General features: G+C 46.2%; 2 protein-coding genes across 6 annotated transcripts in view; both read left to right on the top strand.

Annotated features, from left to right (window-relative positions):
- The window catches only part of LOC115139279 (SAM and SH3 domain-containing protein 1-like), a 314,224-nt gene that overhangs the window by 274,645 nt on the left and 24,239 nt on the right, over positions 1-15,340 (top strand). For 4 of the 5 annotated variants that reach the window (XM_029676473.2, XM_065026293.1, XM_065026291.1 and 1 more), the window contains exons 8-10: positions 728-829; positions 11,686-11,821; positions 12,049-12,467. In XM_029676473.2, the coding sequence (XP_029532333.1) occupies positions 728-829; positions 11,686-11,821; positions 12,049-12,467 (657 nt within the window). The remainder of the gene's footprint in view (positions 1-727; positions 830-11,685; positions 11,822-12,048; positions 12,468-15,340) is intronic. The other variant, XM_065026290.1, reaches the window with a different exon arrangement.
- Positions 12,474-15,340, top strand: LOC135574675 (uncharacterized; the record flags this gene model as incomplete). The annotated part of the gene is made up of 1 exon (XM_065026294.1): positions 12,474-15,340. A coding segment is annotated over one exon (714 nt), but the record flags the coding sequence as incomplete, so codon positions are not given.

The following is a 15,340-nucleotide window of genomic DNA, read 5'->3' as shown; positions in this document are numbered from 1 at the left end:
AGGGCGCCTGCCACCTGGGGGGGGTGGTCCTGTTCATGCTGTAGGGATAGCTGGACATGTTAGCTCAGTAGCCCCCCCTGGTGGGTGGTTAGAGTGGTGCATTCTGGATTTGTCCTCTGGGTGGATGTGGTGGCTGGAGTGACATTCAGTGTTCCCTCTTGTCTCCTCTTCTCTCCTTTCTCTGTCTATGTTCATCTGGTTGTTTGTCAAATTCGTCTTCACTTTTTCTCATCTCTCCCGGTCATTTGTTCTGCTGTTCTCTGTTCTCTTCCTCTCTTCTTCCTCCTCTCCTCTCATCCTCCCTCTCCCACTCTGTGGTAACGGTAACTGTAAAGGAGAGAATGATGTGGGTGACTGCAGTCTTGTAGAATTACTGTAGGTCTCTCTCCACAAGGCAGACGTTGATTCTCCTCCAGCTCTGCCTGTATCTCTGGTGTGTTATTGGGTACTGGTCTGACTTTTACTCTCCTCCACTGTGACTGACACTCAAACAAATCAGACTCGGGAATCAAGGAGCAGCCTTTGTGAACAGTTGTCTTGTCTTGTATTTGTTTCGTTGGACCTCACTTATGTTGGCCTGTGACCTGTGTATGTGTGTGTGTTCTACGTTTGTATCTACATTGTGTCTTGGTGTTGGTTTGGTTGTGTGTGTGGAGGGGTAGCTGTTTCTATAGTGAGAGTGGGCCATTATCCCCTGCCCTCTCTCTAAACTCTTGTTCTCCTATAGCTGAAGGAGTATGAGAACCATAGCAGACAGTCCAGCAGTACTGACACTGCAGAGTGGACTGATGGATCCACTCCCAATCTAAACCAGTCCTCAAACTGCAAAGTAAGTACTTCTGACCTTTGACTGAACTTTCACCTCTCACCCCGTGACCCCAAACACCTCAGGATCAAAGCCCCACAGAGGAGCAGCCGTCTTTGTTTTGTTTCATGTTGGAATTATGTCTGTGTGTGTGTATGTTACCTTGGAGTGGGTATTTGTATGTGTGAGGACACATGTATGAGACCATTAGCTGTGACGTCCCTTCCCTAACTAACCTGGATATTAACTAATGGCATACCCCAGCATCCCGTGTGTGTTGACACTCAACTCTGTGTGTAGTGCAGACTGTGAGCCTGTAGGACTGGGATTGGGTTGATCAGTGCATGCATCCCCTCCCTGGATTCTGCAGTGAAGAGGAAAAATGACTAATTAAGGTTATAGAACGCTTTAATGTTGTCCTTAAAGATGAACTCTGAACTAGGAACTGATTTCCGTCCAGCCCCAGTCCTGATTCCACCCTGTATCTTTTCCCCCTTCTTCCATCTTAAAGGGGAATATCACTCAAAAACTATCTTTTGGTATTTAGTGTTTTGCATGTCAGCAGTCAAGATATTGGACTTTTAAATTATGATGTGTTTTGCATCATATGATGATTTGGCTGGAGACACCTTTCTTCTGAAAAGTCCAATATCTTGCCTACTTGACTGCTGACATGCAAAACATTTTGGGACTGTATCAATAGTGGACTAATGAAACAAATACCAAAATATCGTTTTTGAGTAAAATGTCCCTTTAAGTCAGTGCTGAAAGTATCTGTCCAGATGACCAGCTGTGGTCAGTGGAGAGCAGGCTCTGGACCTCCCAGTCCTGAAGTGTCCTTCCAGACCATGGGGTTTAGTGACAGGTCACAGAACACAGCCTCATATTGCATGTTGTTGTATGAATCCTCAGGACGGATGTGAGTGGTTATTTTGGGATGGGGACCAGTCGTACTGTACTGATGATGGTTCAAATCAAATGCTTCTGTCCTGCTGGGTCAGAGCAAGCTCTGTTTTCCTCTTGGGTTTGGCCTTGCGCTGCTGTAGGCTATGTGTGTGTGTATAAGATAGATCACAGGGGAAGGACATGTGGGCTGACAGGCTGAATGGAGGACTGTGTGTGTGTGTGTGTGTGTGTGTGTGTGCACGGACATACAAACTCACAGACCCACATCTTCCTGTGAAGATGGTAATCGACACCCACCACAAAAACACCAACTTGAATGCCCAACTATTTCTATGGACATATGTGTTGCCGTGGAAACCCAATTGCTAATAGCTGGGGCTGAACCCTCCCTTCCCTCTGAATGATCGGCAGCCTTGACATCTGTACTGTAATGTCTAGCATGCTACACTTCCTATTCCATATGAATTAGCTGACTGTGTCTTTTGCTCTGAAGACGTCTGCTTTAGCATGGTGCCGCCACAGCCTTGACACCAAGCTAGAGGTCTTCTCAGATCCCAAAATTGAGATCCGAACCGAATTGGATCCGTGAAATTCCTACCCGGCCCCAACAGGATCGGGTCATTTCGCTTGAAAATCTATATCCGATCCGGATCCAAGGTGAACCAGGTCCGACCCAAAACATGTCCGAGTTGAGAGAGAATCAGATTCAAAATTGGGTCGGGTCTGTATCCAACCCAAATGGATCCAAAATATGAAAAACGTAAGCCTTTAAAATTGTTTCGACTTGTCTGTGCATTTCCGGTTGTATTTAAAATATTTGTGGTGTACAGGATAGTATTTTCATAATGACATATACAGTGGGGCAAAAAAGTATTTAGTCAGCCACCAATTGTGCAAGTTCTCCCACTTAAAAAGATGAGAGAGGCCTGTAATTTTCATCTTAGGTACACTTCAACTATGACAGACAAAATGAGAAAAGAAATCCAGAAAATCACATTGTAGGATTTTTAATGAATTTATTTGCAAATTATGGTGGAAAATAAGTATTTGGTCACCTACAAACAAGCAAGATTTCTGGCTCTCACAGACCTGCAACTTCTTCTTTAAGAGGCTCCTCTGTCCTCCACTTGTTACCTGTATTAATGGCAACTGTTTGAACTTGTTATCAGTATAAAAGACACCTGTCCACAACCTCAAACAGTCACACTCCAAATTCCACTATGGCCAAGACCAAAGAGCTGTCAAAGGACACCATAAACAAATTTGTAGACCTGCACCAGGCTGGGAAGACTGAATCTGCAATAGGTAAGCAGCTTGGTTTGAAGAAATCAACTGTGGGAGCAATTATTAGGAAATGGAAGACATACAAGACCACTGATAATCTCCCTCAATCTGTGGCTCCACGCAAGATCTCACCCCGTGGGGTCAAAATGATCACAAGAACGGTGAGCAAAAATCCCAGAACCACACGGGGGGACATAGTGAATGACCTGCAGAGAGCTGGGTCCAAAGTAACAAAGCCTACCATCAGTAACACACTACGCCGCCAGGGACTCAGAGAACATTATGAGGTTTTCCAAAATATTTTCCTAATTTCTCTTGACCAAATATTTGAGCAGGAGGAATTTTGGGGGGATGATCATCGCGTGCCAGACTGAGAGCAGTGAATAGTTCACTTTTTAAACTTTACAAACTAGCCTATTTCACTCTTTGATAAACATTGATTTAGACTAAAGGTATGTCTAACACTTTCTAACACACAGCACTTACTGACTATTTAGCATCCTAAAATCACCACATAACAATGGTATATTTCTATAACTCGAGTCTAAGTCATTATAGTAGCTTAATATTTTTTGTTCAAAATAGAATGTAGATATATCCTTTGGGCTTACAGAATTAGCCTATACAGCCTGAGATTGGTTTGGATGCAGGTTTGATAGAAAAGTCATCCAATCCACAGCTGTATAGGACTACCATCCAGAGAGTTAATTAAAAATTCATAATTGAAGAGAGAAGTTGTCCTGATATTTCTTATACTTATCCATGCATTACACAATCAATAAATCAGCAGTGCTTCAATATTAGGCTACAATATTTTCTGCAGACAGGTTTATCAGTCTACCACACACACATACACACACACACACATGAGCAGATTAACTTGGTCTAAAAGGGCTATTTATTAGACGATCAGAAAGAATGTGTCGGTCACTCTGCAGTATAACTGGTTTATTTTGAACAAAATCCACAAAACTAGAGAGTCACTCATCTTTATGCTGACAAATACTGTATCACACTTGACTCAAGTCATTCAACATAAGTTAATTGTTAATGAAATAGTAAAATACCCTTCTAAATAGACCAAGCCTAAACAAATCAATGACCCTGGCCTAGGCTATCATTTGTTTCCGTTGCGTCCTCTGCCTCTCCCACAACAGCTCGGCCTATAGCCTATTTCACCCCGCGTCACGTGTTTGCAGTGTGCAGTGGCTGGTTTTCACGAAGCGAATGTGTCATTTTGTCACAAGGATATTGACATATTGATGAAAGGGGACGCCCTGACAGTCATTTAAGATGAAAAAAATATCGGATCCGATCAGTATTTCACATATTGTCACACAGATCCAAGGCCCGTGCCACCGAGCGGAATCCAAGGGGGATCGGGTTCGGGTAGATCCGTGAAGACCTCTACACCAAGCTGCCTGCAGTATACAGTCTGGCTTTATGATGTGGATCTGTGGACATTCTGGACAAAATTCTGTCAGGCTTCCAAACCGTTTTCACATGCAAGCAAAGTTTTCCTTGAACCTATTCCTTTCTAGTAATAAATGGATTCCTTCAAGGAGAAAGGCCTGTTGTAAGGCATTATGCAGAGATACAGCCCCGGGTCTGAGTCTGGCCTGTTGTACAGTCTGGCTCTGACTGCCCTTTGATGTGGAGCTGCAGACAGACAGGGCCCTAGCAGGCTAATCTCCCTGTTAACCCTCTCTATGCCCTCGGCTGCCAGAGGCCTGCTTCCTGTCCAACTGGATTGATGGATGGGATGTCCGATAGACAGAGAGGATAGGGGGATGACTGGAGGTGTATTGTTCGGAGGAACACTCGGCCTGTCTTCAGGGCTGTTTGTACGCGCTGTCGGAGGGAGGGAGGAAGAGAGGAAGTGAGGGAGGACAAAGAGCTCTCACTCCCCTCAGGCCCCTGAAATGCAGCATGAGGAGGAGGGGGGGGGGGGCTCTGCTTGATAAAACATCAGTTTAAAATGGATCCGTTTAGGAAATATCTTCACTCTTTTGGACCTGGGGGTGTGTGCCGGGGGTAATGTCCGCCACCTTCAAATGGAATTAGGTCATCCCCCATCTTTCAAATGGAATTAGGTCATCCCCCATCTTTCAAATGGCTATGTGTGTCTGTGTGTTTCTTTGTGTGTGCGTCTGTGTAGCTCTGTGGTTGCTCTGTCCAAATATCCGTCCTCTTGCCCTGCTCCCTCTCCAATCGTTCTCTCTGTCTCTCCGTCTCTCTCATCCCCCCCGGAGCAGAGAGAGAGAGAGAGCGCCCACATTCCAGGGCTGGACATTAGAGATGTGGGGGCCAAGGCAGGGTCAGGGGCTCAAACGCTGGGATTGTTCTTCTCTCTCCTCCAGGCACAACATGCCTTTTCTCTCTGCTGCTGCTCAATAGCACCAGCAGCCTGCTCGCTCTCACTCTCCCATCGCTTTCATTCTGCAGAGCTGCCTTTGCCAACGAGCTGCAGGGAGTGTGTCAGAGTGAGTGTGTGTCAATGCTGTGAGTGCGTATGTTGTGTGACTGTGCGTGTCTCTCTCTGGATATGCCGTGTGACTAACCTGGGACTAGATGGGACAGGGCCAGCCTGATGCATGCTTTTTACACTGACCTGGGAATGTTAAAAGCACAAGTCTGCTGTCCTAAATGCCTAAAGCGGTGAGTAACAAGTCACACTCAACTGCTTAGCTCAATTACATTTAAATGTTTTTTCTGTATTTTTGTGAGGCAGGGAACTGCTTTCGGGTTTGCACCAGTTTTTACTGGTCGTTTTAGATCTGGTTTAGTTTGTATGTGCACCATGTATGCTCGACCACACAAGACTCAAAGCTGATAATGACGGTGTGTGTGTGCATGGCGTGTGTGTGTGTGAGTTGACATTGTTCCAATGAGGGGTCGCTGACCGCAGCATCTTTTCACCACTGGTTGAGTTCTGATTGCGTCGTGTTCCAGACGTTGGTGTCCCTCAGGGCTGCGTCTAAGGGACTAGGTCATTGTCAGCCCCTCCTCACCTCCCCCACCCGGGCTATGTTGCGGCAGAGGTGTCTTTCTTGCGTTCTTCTTAACGACCCTACTGTACCAGAGCAGCGTTTCCCCTATATGTATTTATCAGCGGCGCACCGCTGCAGGTATTGACTAATACAAACAACACAACATTATGCATTTCATTCAACTGTCTTCCTTGACCACTCATTGAAGCACTGCTTTGTCTTCTGTATGATCAAATCTATGCTGCCTCGCTTTCGCCCCCTGCTGTTCTCCGGGACTGTCTTGCCTAAGAATGGCTCTCTGACTCTGCAACAATACGCACACTTCAACACCAACACCCACCGCAATAGTGAATAACCCAGAATAATAACATACACACTCCAGTAATGTCCTATGTGTACCTCAGTAATGATCCTTGTTGGAGGAGGATTCAGTCAGGTCTGGTTCCAAACTGCAGCGGGCACACACGCACGCACGCACACACGCACGCACGCACGCACGCACACACACACACACACACACACACAGAGACCTGTTATTACAGCACAGTCTCTGAAGACACAACTCTGTAATGTCCTCTGGAGCGGTGGAAACTATCAGAAGAGTATTCCAGCCAGATGTGTATGGTTAGGGTAGAGGGAGGACAGTGGTTTTAAGGGGTCCTGGGGTGAGGGGGAGGCGTTCTGGGGTTTACAAGCTGACAGGTTGTCAAAAACAAAATGAGAGGGTTCGACCCCGGCCTCGTCGTCTGGTTCTGCTGTCGACAGAGGAATGAAGTGTGGAGCACGCACCCCTGAGACTAGTGGTGGGAAGAGGGCTCTGATGGGACGCCAGAGTGATTTATGGGTAATGCGCAGGTCACGGAGCTCCCATGGTGCAGAAAGCCATCATTTTGACTGAGAAGTCTGAAGTGACTGGAGTCCAGGGGAATGTCGAGGTCCTGGTGTCAACTAGGTACCGGTGCGCCCTCATAGCCCTATGGAAGGTGTCTTCTAGAGCCAGCTGTTAAAGCCATCCCTCCCTCAGCTGTTAACCTCTGCTGTGTGTGTGTGTGTGTGTGTGTGTGTGTGTGTGTGTGTGTGTGTGTGCGTGCGTGGCGTGCGTGCGTGCGTGCGTGCGTGCGTATCCCTAGGGAAGCTAAGAGAAGCTAAGAGGAGCGTCTCTCCAGGCCTAATATACACAGCCCAGTCAGACTCGCCTGAGCACTAACTCAAGCTCTCTCACACGCTGGGAGATTTTTTTGTGCGCGTGTGTGCGCTTGTGTGTACTTGTGTGTGTGTGTGCACTTGTGTGCCCTGGCTCTAACAGTGGACCAGCTGTCTGTGACCAGACCCGACCCAGTGTTGCTGTGGAAACCAGAGGAGAAAACAACAAATTAGGAATTTTCCCCAGAATGACTGCAGCTCGGCCAAACTAGCTCTGTGACAAACTCATCTCATCACATCACATGGTGCCTATACAACACCTACTCACATACATACGATGGATGGTCAGAATAGTTTCTGATGGTGTTCTGTGTGTGTGTGTGTGTGTGTGTGTGTGTGTGTGTGCGCGTGCGTGTGCGTACGTGTTTTTGTGTGAGTTAAATCAAATCAAATTGTATTTGTGACATGCGCCGAATACAGGTGTAGACCTTACAGTGAAATGTTTACTTACAAGCCCTTAATCAACAATGCAGTTTTAAGGAAAAAAAAGTGTTAAAGTATTTACTAAAGTAAATATTAAAAAAATTTAATTTAAAAATCAATTAAAAAATAAATGAATAAGGAGCAACAATAAAATAGCAGCGAGGCTATATACAGGGTGTACCGGAACAGAGTCACAGGTTAGTCCAGGTAATTGAGGTAATATGTACATGTAGGTAAAGTGACTGTGCATGGTTAATAAACAGAGAGTAGCAGCAGCGTAAAATTGGGGAGTGGGGTGGGGACAATGCAAATAGTCCGGGGAGCCATTTGACTCTTCAGGGGTCTTATGGGTTGGGGGTAGAAGCTGTTAAGAAGCCTTTTGGACCTAGACTTGGCGCTCCGGTACCGCTTGCCATGCGGTAGCAGAGAGAACAGTCTATGACTTGGATGGCTGGAGTCTTTGACCATTTTTAGGTCCTTCTTCTGACACCGCCTGGTATAGTGGTCCTGGATGGCAGGAAGCTTGGCCCCAGTGATGTACTGGGCCGTACGCACAAGTGCCTTGCGGTCGGAGGCCGAGCAGTTGCCATACCAGGCAGTGATGCAACCAGGATGCTCTTGATGGTGCAGCTGTAGAATCTTTTGAGGATCTGGGGACCCATGCCAAATCTTTTCAGTCTCCTGAGGCTTTGTCATGCCCTCTTCACAACTGTCTTGGTGTATTTGGACCATGATAGTTTGTTGGTGATGTAGACACCAAGGAACCTGAAGCTCTCAACCTGCTCCACTACAGCCCCTTCGATGAGAACGGGGGCGTACTCGCTCCTCCTTTTCCTGTAGTCCACAATCATCTCCTTTGTCTCGATCACGTTGAGGGAGAGGTTGTTGTCTTGGCACCACACAGCCAGGTGTCTGACCTCCTCCCTATAAGCTGTATCATCGCTGTTGTTGATCAGGCCACTGTTGTGTCATCAGCAAACTTGATGATGGTATTGGAGTCGTGCCTAGCCATGCAGTCACGAGTGAACAGGGAGTACAGGAGGGGACTGAGCATGCACCAGCTGTTATTTACTGCTGTTATTTACAAATAGACACAGACCGCCACCCCTTGTCTTACCAGAGGCAGCTGTTCTATCTTTCCGATGCACAGAACCCAGCCAGCTGTATGTTATCCATGTTGTTGTTCAGCCACGACTCAGTGAAACATAAGATATTACAGTTTTGAATGTCATGTTGGTAGGTTAGCCTTGATCGGCGCTCATCCATTTTGTTATCCATTGATTGCACGTTGGCTAATAGAACTGATGGTAGAGGGGGATCCTTACAAGGCACCCCGACCTACGTCCCCGATATTCTTCTTCCTTCCGAATGACGGGGATGTGTGTCGGGTGTCCGAAGTAAATCCTTTGCGTCCGACTCGTTCATGAAAAAGTCTTTGTCCAGTTCGAGGTGTGTAATCGCTGTCCTGATATCCAGAAGTTATTTTCAGTCATAAGAGACAGTGGCAGAAACATTATGTATAAAATAAGTTACAAATAATGCAAAAAACACACACAATAGCCCACTTGGTTAGGAGCCTGTAAAACGGCAGCCGCCTCTTCCGGCGCCATCATCATCATATTAATGAAGCATTTGGTGACATCATCATCATATTAATGAAGCCTCCGGCGCCATCATCATCATATTAATGAAGCATTTGGTGACATCATCATCATATTAATGAAGCATTTGGTGACATCATCATCATATTAATGAAGCCTCCGGCGCCATCATCATCATATTAATGAAGCTTCCGGAGCCATCATCATCATGTTAATGAAGCATTTGGTGACATCATCATCATGTTAATGAAGCATTTGGTGACATCATCATCATATTAATGAAGCATTTGGTGACCATCATCATATTAATGAAGCTTCCGGCGCCATCATCATCATGTTAATGAAGCATTTGGTGACATCATCATCATACTAATGAAGCATTTGGTGACATCATCATCATATTAATGAAGCATTTGGTGACATCATCATCATATTAATGAAGCATTTGGTGACATCATCATCATATTAATGAAGCATTTGGTGACCATCATCATATTAATGAAGCATTTGGTGACATCATCATCATATTAATGAAGCATTTGGTGACATCATCATCATATTAATGAAGCATTTGGTGACATCATCATCATACTAATGAAGCATTTGGTGACATCATCATCATATTAATGAAGCATTTGGTGACATCATCATCATATTAATGAAGCATTTGGTGACATCATCATCATATTAATGAAGCATTTGGTGACCATCATCATATTAATGAAGCATTTGGTGACATCATCATCATATTAATGAAGCATTTGGTGACCATCATCATATTAATGAAGCTTCCGGCGCCATCATCATCATATTAATGAAGCATTTGGTGACCATCATCATATTAATGAAGCTTCCGGCGCCATCATCATCATGTTAATGAAGCATTTGGTGACATCATCATCATATTAATGAAGCTTCCGGAGCCATCATCATCATGTTACTGAAGCATTTGGTGACATCATCATCATATTAATGAAGCTTCCGGCGCCATCATCATCATATTAATGAAGCCTCCGGCGCCATCATCATCATGTTAATGAAGCATTTGGTGACATCATCATCATATTAATGAAGCTTCCGGCGCCATCATCATCATATTAATGAAGCCTCCGGCGCCATCATCATCATGTTAATGAAGCATTTGGTGACATCATCATCATATTAATGAAGCCTCCGGCGCCATCATCATCATATTAATGAAGCTTCCGGCGCCATCATCATCATCATATTAATGAAGCTTCCGGCGCCATCATCATCATATTAATGAAGCTTCTGGCGCCATCATCATCATATTAATGAAGCTTCCGGCGCCATCATCATCATATTAATGAAGCCTCCGGCGCCATCATCATCATCATATTAATGAAGCTTCCGGCGCCATCATCATCATCATATTAATGAAGCTTCCGGCGCCATCATCATCATATTAATGAAGCCTCCGGCGCCATCATCATCATATTAATGAAGCTTCCGGCGCCATCATCATCATCATATTAATGAAGCTTCCGGCGCCATCATCATCATGTTAATGAAGCTTCCGGCGCCATCATCATCATATTAATGAAGCCTCCGGCGCCATCATCATCATCATATTAATGAAGCTTCCGGCGCCATCATCATCATGTTAATGAAGCATTTGGTGACATCATCATCATATTAATGAAGCATTTGGTGACATCATTGTTCCCTCTGTTTCTGCTCCACTGTAGAGATTTTTAATGCCGTCGTAATGCCCAATTGAACTTCCCTCCTCTCTCCACAGTCCACACACACACACACACACACTCATAATGGAGCTCTGTGTACCTCAGCACAATGCCACGGAGCCTCCATTTAGTGTCTATTGGGTAATAAACAGCTCCAGGCTCATTCCAACAGGCAGCACTCAGTCTAGAGCCTGATCTAGAGACACACACCACACATACCAAGCTCCCTGAATATCTGTGGTGAATATCTGTGGCAACTCCTCATCGTCCTCTCTGGTTCAGGGTTTTTCTTGTTTTGGCTTGTTTTTTCATGTGACCTGAATATGTTTTTAATATTAAATGTCATGCAATGCAAATGTCCTACAATGTGTCCTACAATGTGCCCTACAATGTGACCTACAGTACTATATATGTTCCCCCAACCCCCCAACTCTCCCTTCATACTCTCAAATCACTAACTATGTCCATCCTAAAATGCATCATAACTGTCACCAACCCCTACCATGTGACCCTACGTCCAAAACGGTGTGCTTTACGTGTATGAATGAATGGGGATGTGAGTTTCCCCAAGACTTCAGTGAATGACACCTACACCACAATGTTGTTTCATAAAGGTTGGAAAAGAGCAATGGAAGACTTAATAGATTTGTAGGCTAGTACCCCTCTTGTGTGTGGATATGGGTCACTGGGCTACGGCTAGGGTTCTGGGGGTCCCTGTACGACAGTGTGTCTTGGACTTCCTGTGACGTCCCCTCTCTCCCTCTCAGTCTCGGGAGCAGTCTGATGATGAGCAGACAGAGGACTCAATGAAGTTCAAACGGCTCCACAAGCTGGTCAACTCTACCCGCCGCGTCAGGAAGAAACTCATCAAGGTGGAAGAGGGCAAGAAACACGGCTCCGAAGGTACGGCACATGTCCATAGGGATTTCTGAATACACCGTTTGAGTTAGTATGGACTCCATACTGTATATTCAGAAATCTCGTAACAGAAATCCTGTAACAGAAATTCCATTTTTCCGCAGCACTTTGTAAACATTCAGTAGAAATGTGAATGGGATAGAAGTGTTTTTGCTCTTTTTGAGGTTACTCTGTAATGGATAAATGATGTGATGTTCCTCTCCTCCCTGAAGATTCTCTGAGCTTGGAGGCATCTCCTACCTGTGAGGACAACACAGCCTTGTATACAGGGGTCCTGAAGAAGTCCAGCCTGCCCCAGGATGCCTCCATGTCCTCCCTGACCCAGGACCAGCTCTCTCTGGATGGGGACACAGACAGCTTGACCACCTCCCCTTCCTCCAGCAGCCTGGACACTACCTGGTCCGGACACAAGCTGGTCAAGGCCTTCTCTAAGTCCAGCAGCACCCACGGCCTCATCCGGCCTCCCAGGAGACTCGCTGCTGGGCCTGAGGGTTTGGGAGCCGTCGGGGTGGGAGGTAGTGGATCCTCCTTCTCAGAGCTGGACGGCTGTGGTGCCGAGGCCGAAGAGAAGGTGTCGCACTCCATGACGGAGGGTGAGATGCGGAAAGCCCTGACCTCTCTCTCCCATGGGGTAAGTAATGACACACTCTACGGTTTCTACGGCCTCACCCGGCCACGCCCCAAACCACACCCCCAGCCCTGCCTCCTTGTTGCCCTCGATGATGTCTCCCAGGGTAGCCCCAAACCCGCCCGTCACCACACCAGCTGGCTCAGGAAGCCTGACCCTAATTACGCCTACTCCACCAAACACCTGCTCTACCAGCGCTCCCGGAACTGCGTCAAAACACCTGGGGTGCCCTCCTCCTGTTCCTCCCCCTCGCCCCCCGCCCGCTGTGACCTGGCCAAGGCTAAGGGTGGTACGCTGGGTGGAGGGGGGTGTGGGGGCTGGGCATTCCCCCCTCGCAGGCTCCGCGGCCGGACGGCGGTGAGCGAACTGAACATCACGTACGTGGTGGAGCGCAGCCTCTACGGCCACCTCAACTGGGCCCAGCTGGTCCGGCCCGTCACCCTCAGCCGTGCCGAGCGCCGCTGCCTGTTGGAGGAGGACAGGGAGGCGGACAGGAAGTGGGCGGCCAGCGTGGACCGCTGCACCAAGCGCGTGCTCTTACGCATCCAGCAGAAGTCTGTGAGTTCTACTGTACAGCAGGGCGGGGGCGGGCTAGGCAGCGCCTCCGCCTGGCCAGGCGGACCAAGGCACCTCCAAGGCTGCAGAGTAACCCTGAGGCTTAGATACAGACATAGGGTGGATGATGTTTCCTTCTTCTCTGCTTTAATCCAGCAAGAAGGGTAGTTTAACAGAGACCTCCATAAAGAAACAGAACATTACACAATCTTTAAATATGAAAGCTTTTGGCGTCTTAGTTCATTTTAATGTGATATGAAATAGTAATGGGGTGTTCCACTTAGGAGGTTAACAGTGGATACCAGTGTAACAGCAGAGGATGTATAACTGGCATTTGAAAATGTCACCCAGCCCAAACCCTGTCGGGAGTCTGCTGAGTCAGAACAGACTGAAGAGACAGAGACACGGTTGTGGAAGAGACAGAGACACAGTTGTGTTGAGTCACTGCTCAGGGGCTGACAGACACACTTGACAGACACATTCTCTCTCCTTTCTTCTTTCTAGCTTTCTCCATCCTTTTCTATCCCTCCCTCCTCTTAGCTTCTCTCTCCTCTGTGTGTCTGGGTTCAGTAGAAGGGGAACAGAGTGATCTCTTTTCCAGCTCAGTGTGAAAGAAAAGGAAAAAGATCTGGGACTGTGACAGTGGCCATAAGCCCAGCTAGATGGTCTGGACTGGCCAGGCCAAACAAGCCTCCACATATCATTGAGACAGATGTAATGATAAGGTTTGGTCAGTGTGTGAAAGTTTGATCACAGGTCAATACAAATCTAGCATGGAAGTTTTAGTGTTGATAGTAGGAATCCTACTGAAAGAGAATTTAGATCGACACAGTGAAGTTAAACAGAGATATTCTGCAGCCTTGAGGAAGCCTGAATACTGGCTTTCACTTGTCAATCATTGGATGTGGTTCTTCATCCATAGACATTTTTATTCATTCCTTCAGTTCTCTTTTTTGGGGGGTTTTATCTTTTTGATCGTGCCTTCGTCGGCATGGTTACTGTCATGTGGAAGATGGTTTTCTGAGTGCATGACCATTCCATTGAATATATCCACCAGCATCGCTCCATCTGTAGACTTCTTTTTGGACGCCTTCTCAATTGCTTCTCTTCGCCACACTTTGGAACTGCGGGTATGGACACGATAGAGACGGGGGTCTCACACATACCATAAAACAAGGATGAAACGAAACCTGGGACTGTTGTCGGAAACTGCTAGAGTAAATTAGGAATGCCCTGTAACGGGAAGAGCAGATTTAATTAGTAACGCTTCACTACCTGAGATACTATATATGGGGTGCTTTTGCTTCTTAGTACAATTCTAACCCAAAGAGAGGCCTGGAGGTCAAAGCTAGTTCAATTATAAAACAACCTATCATTCTCCTCCGCAGTAACTTCCTCATACCCTCATGGCTGGTTCTATCTTTATCAAATGGAGAGAGGATCTAGATAACCCCCTGCATATCCCTCAGTCTGATACATTATATTTTCTGTGAGAAGTTACCTCTCCTAACCTCCCCCCAATCCTTCACTTTCTATAACATAACCCAGTGTAAAGGTATTCATATCTCAATGTGTGTGTTTCCAGAGAAACTACCTTTGTAATTAAACCCAAGGGAGTGGTTGGGTTGGGCCATAGTTTGTTATATTTCAGTGTGACCACATCTAACCCAATTATTTCATTTAATTTCACTCTGTGCTTGCTTCCCATTAAAGTAACGTAAACCTGCAGAATAACAGTGACTCCCATTCAATTCTCCATGGATGATCAAACACCTCGTTTAAGTTTGATCACACAATAACTAATGTACATTATGTAATAAACAGAAATGCATTTCAGTTTCACATCACGTCACTTCTGTTGCCTGTCCCATATGAGGCCATAACATGACATACACGTACAGCCAGGCGGTAACTCTCAAAAACCCATATATAACATACAGCCCTGAATCATCCTGCTGCCATTATGACTCCGCCAAGCATGAATCATTGTGATTTGACTCATACTGGGCATGGATAAGAGTTGATGTCATTTGAATAGATTCTAATTTATTTTAATTCTGTCTTTTGTTTATTTTAAATCTTTCCTACCTCTCTCTCTTTCTCTCTCTCTGACTCTCTCTTTCTCTCTGACTCTCTCTCGCTCTCTCTGACTCTCTCTTTCTCTCTCTCTCTGACTCTCTCTGTCTGACTCTCTTTCTCTCTGACTCTCTCTCTCTCTGACACTCTCTCTGACTCTTTCTCTTTGACTCTCTCTCTCTCTCTGACTCTCTCTCTGACTCTGACTCTCTCTCTCTCTGACTCTCTCTCTCCTTCCTCTCCCT

Source organism: Oncorhynchus nerka, linkage group LG13, assembly GCF_034236695.1.
Source record: "Oncorhynchus nerka isolate Pitt River linkage group LG13, Oner_Uvic_2.0, whole genome shotgun sequence".
NCBI lineage: Eukaryota > Metazoa > Chordata > Actinopteri > Salmoniformes > Salmonidae > Oncorhynchus > Oncorhynchus nerka.
The sequence above is the reverse complement of the archived record's forward strand: the minus strand, read 5'-3'. Positions and strand labels throughout refer to the sequence as shown.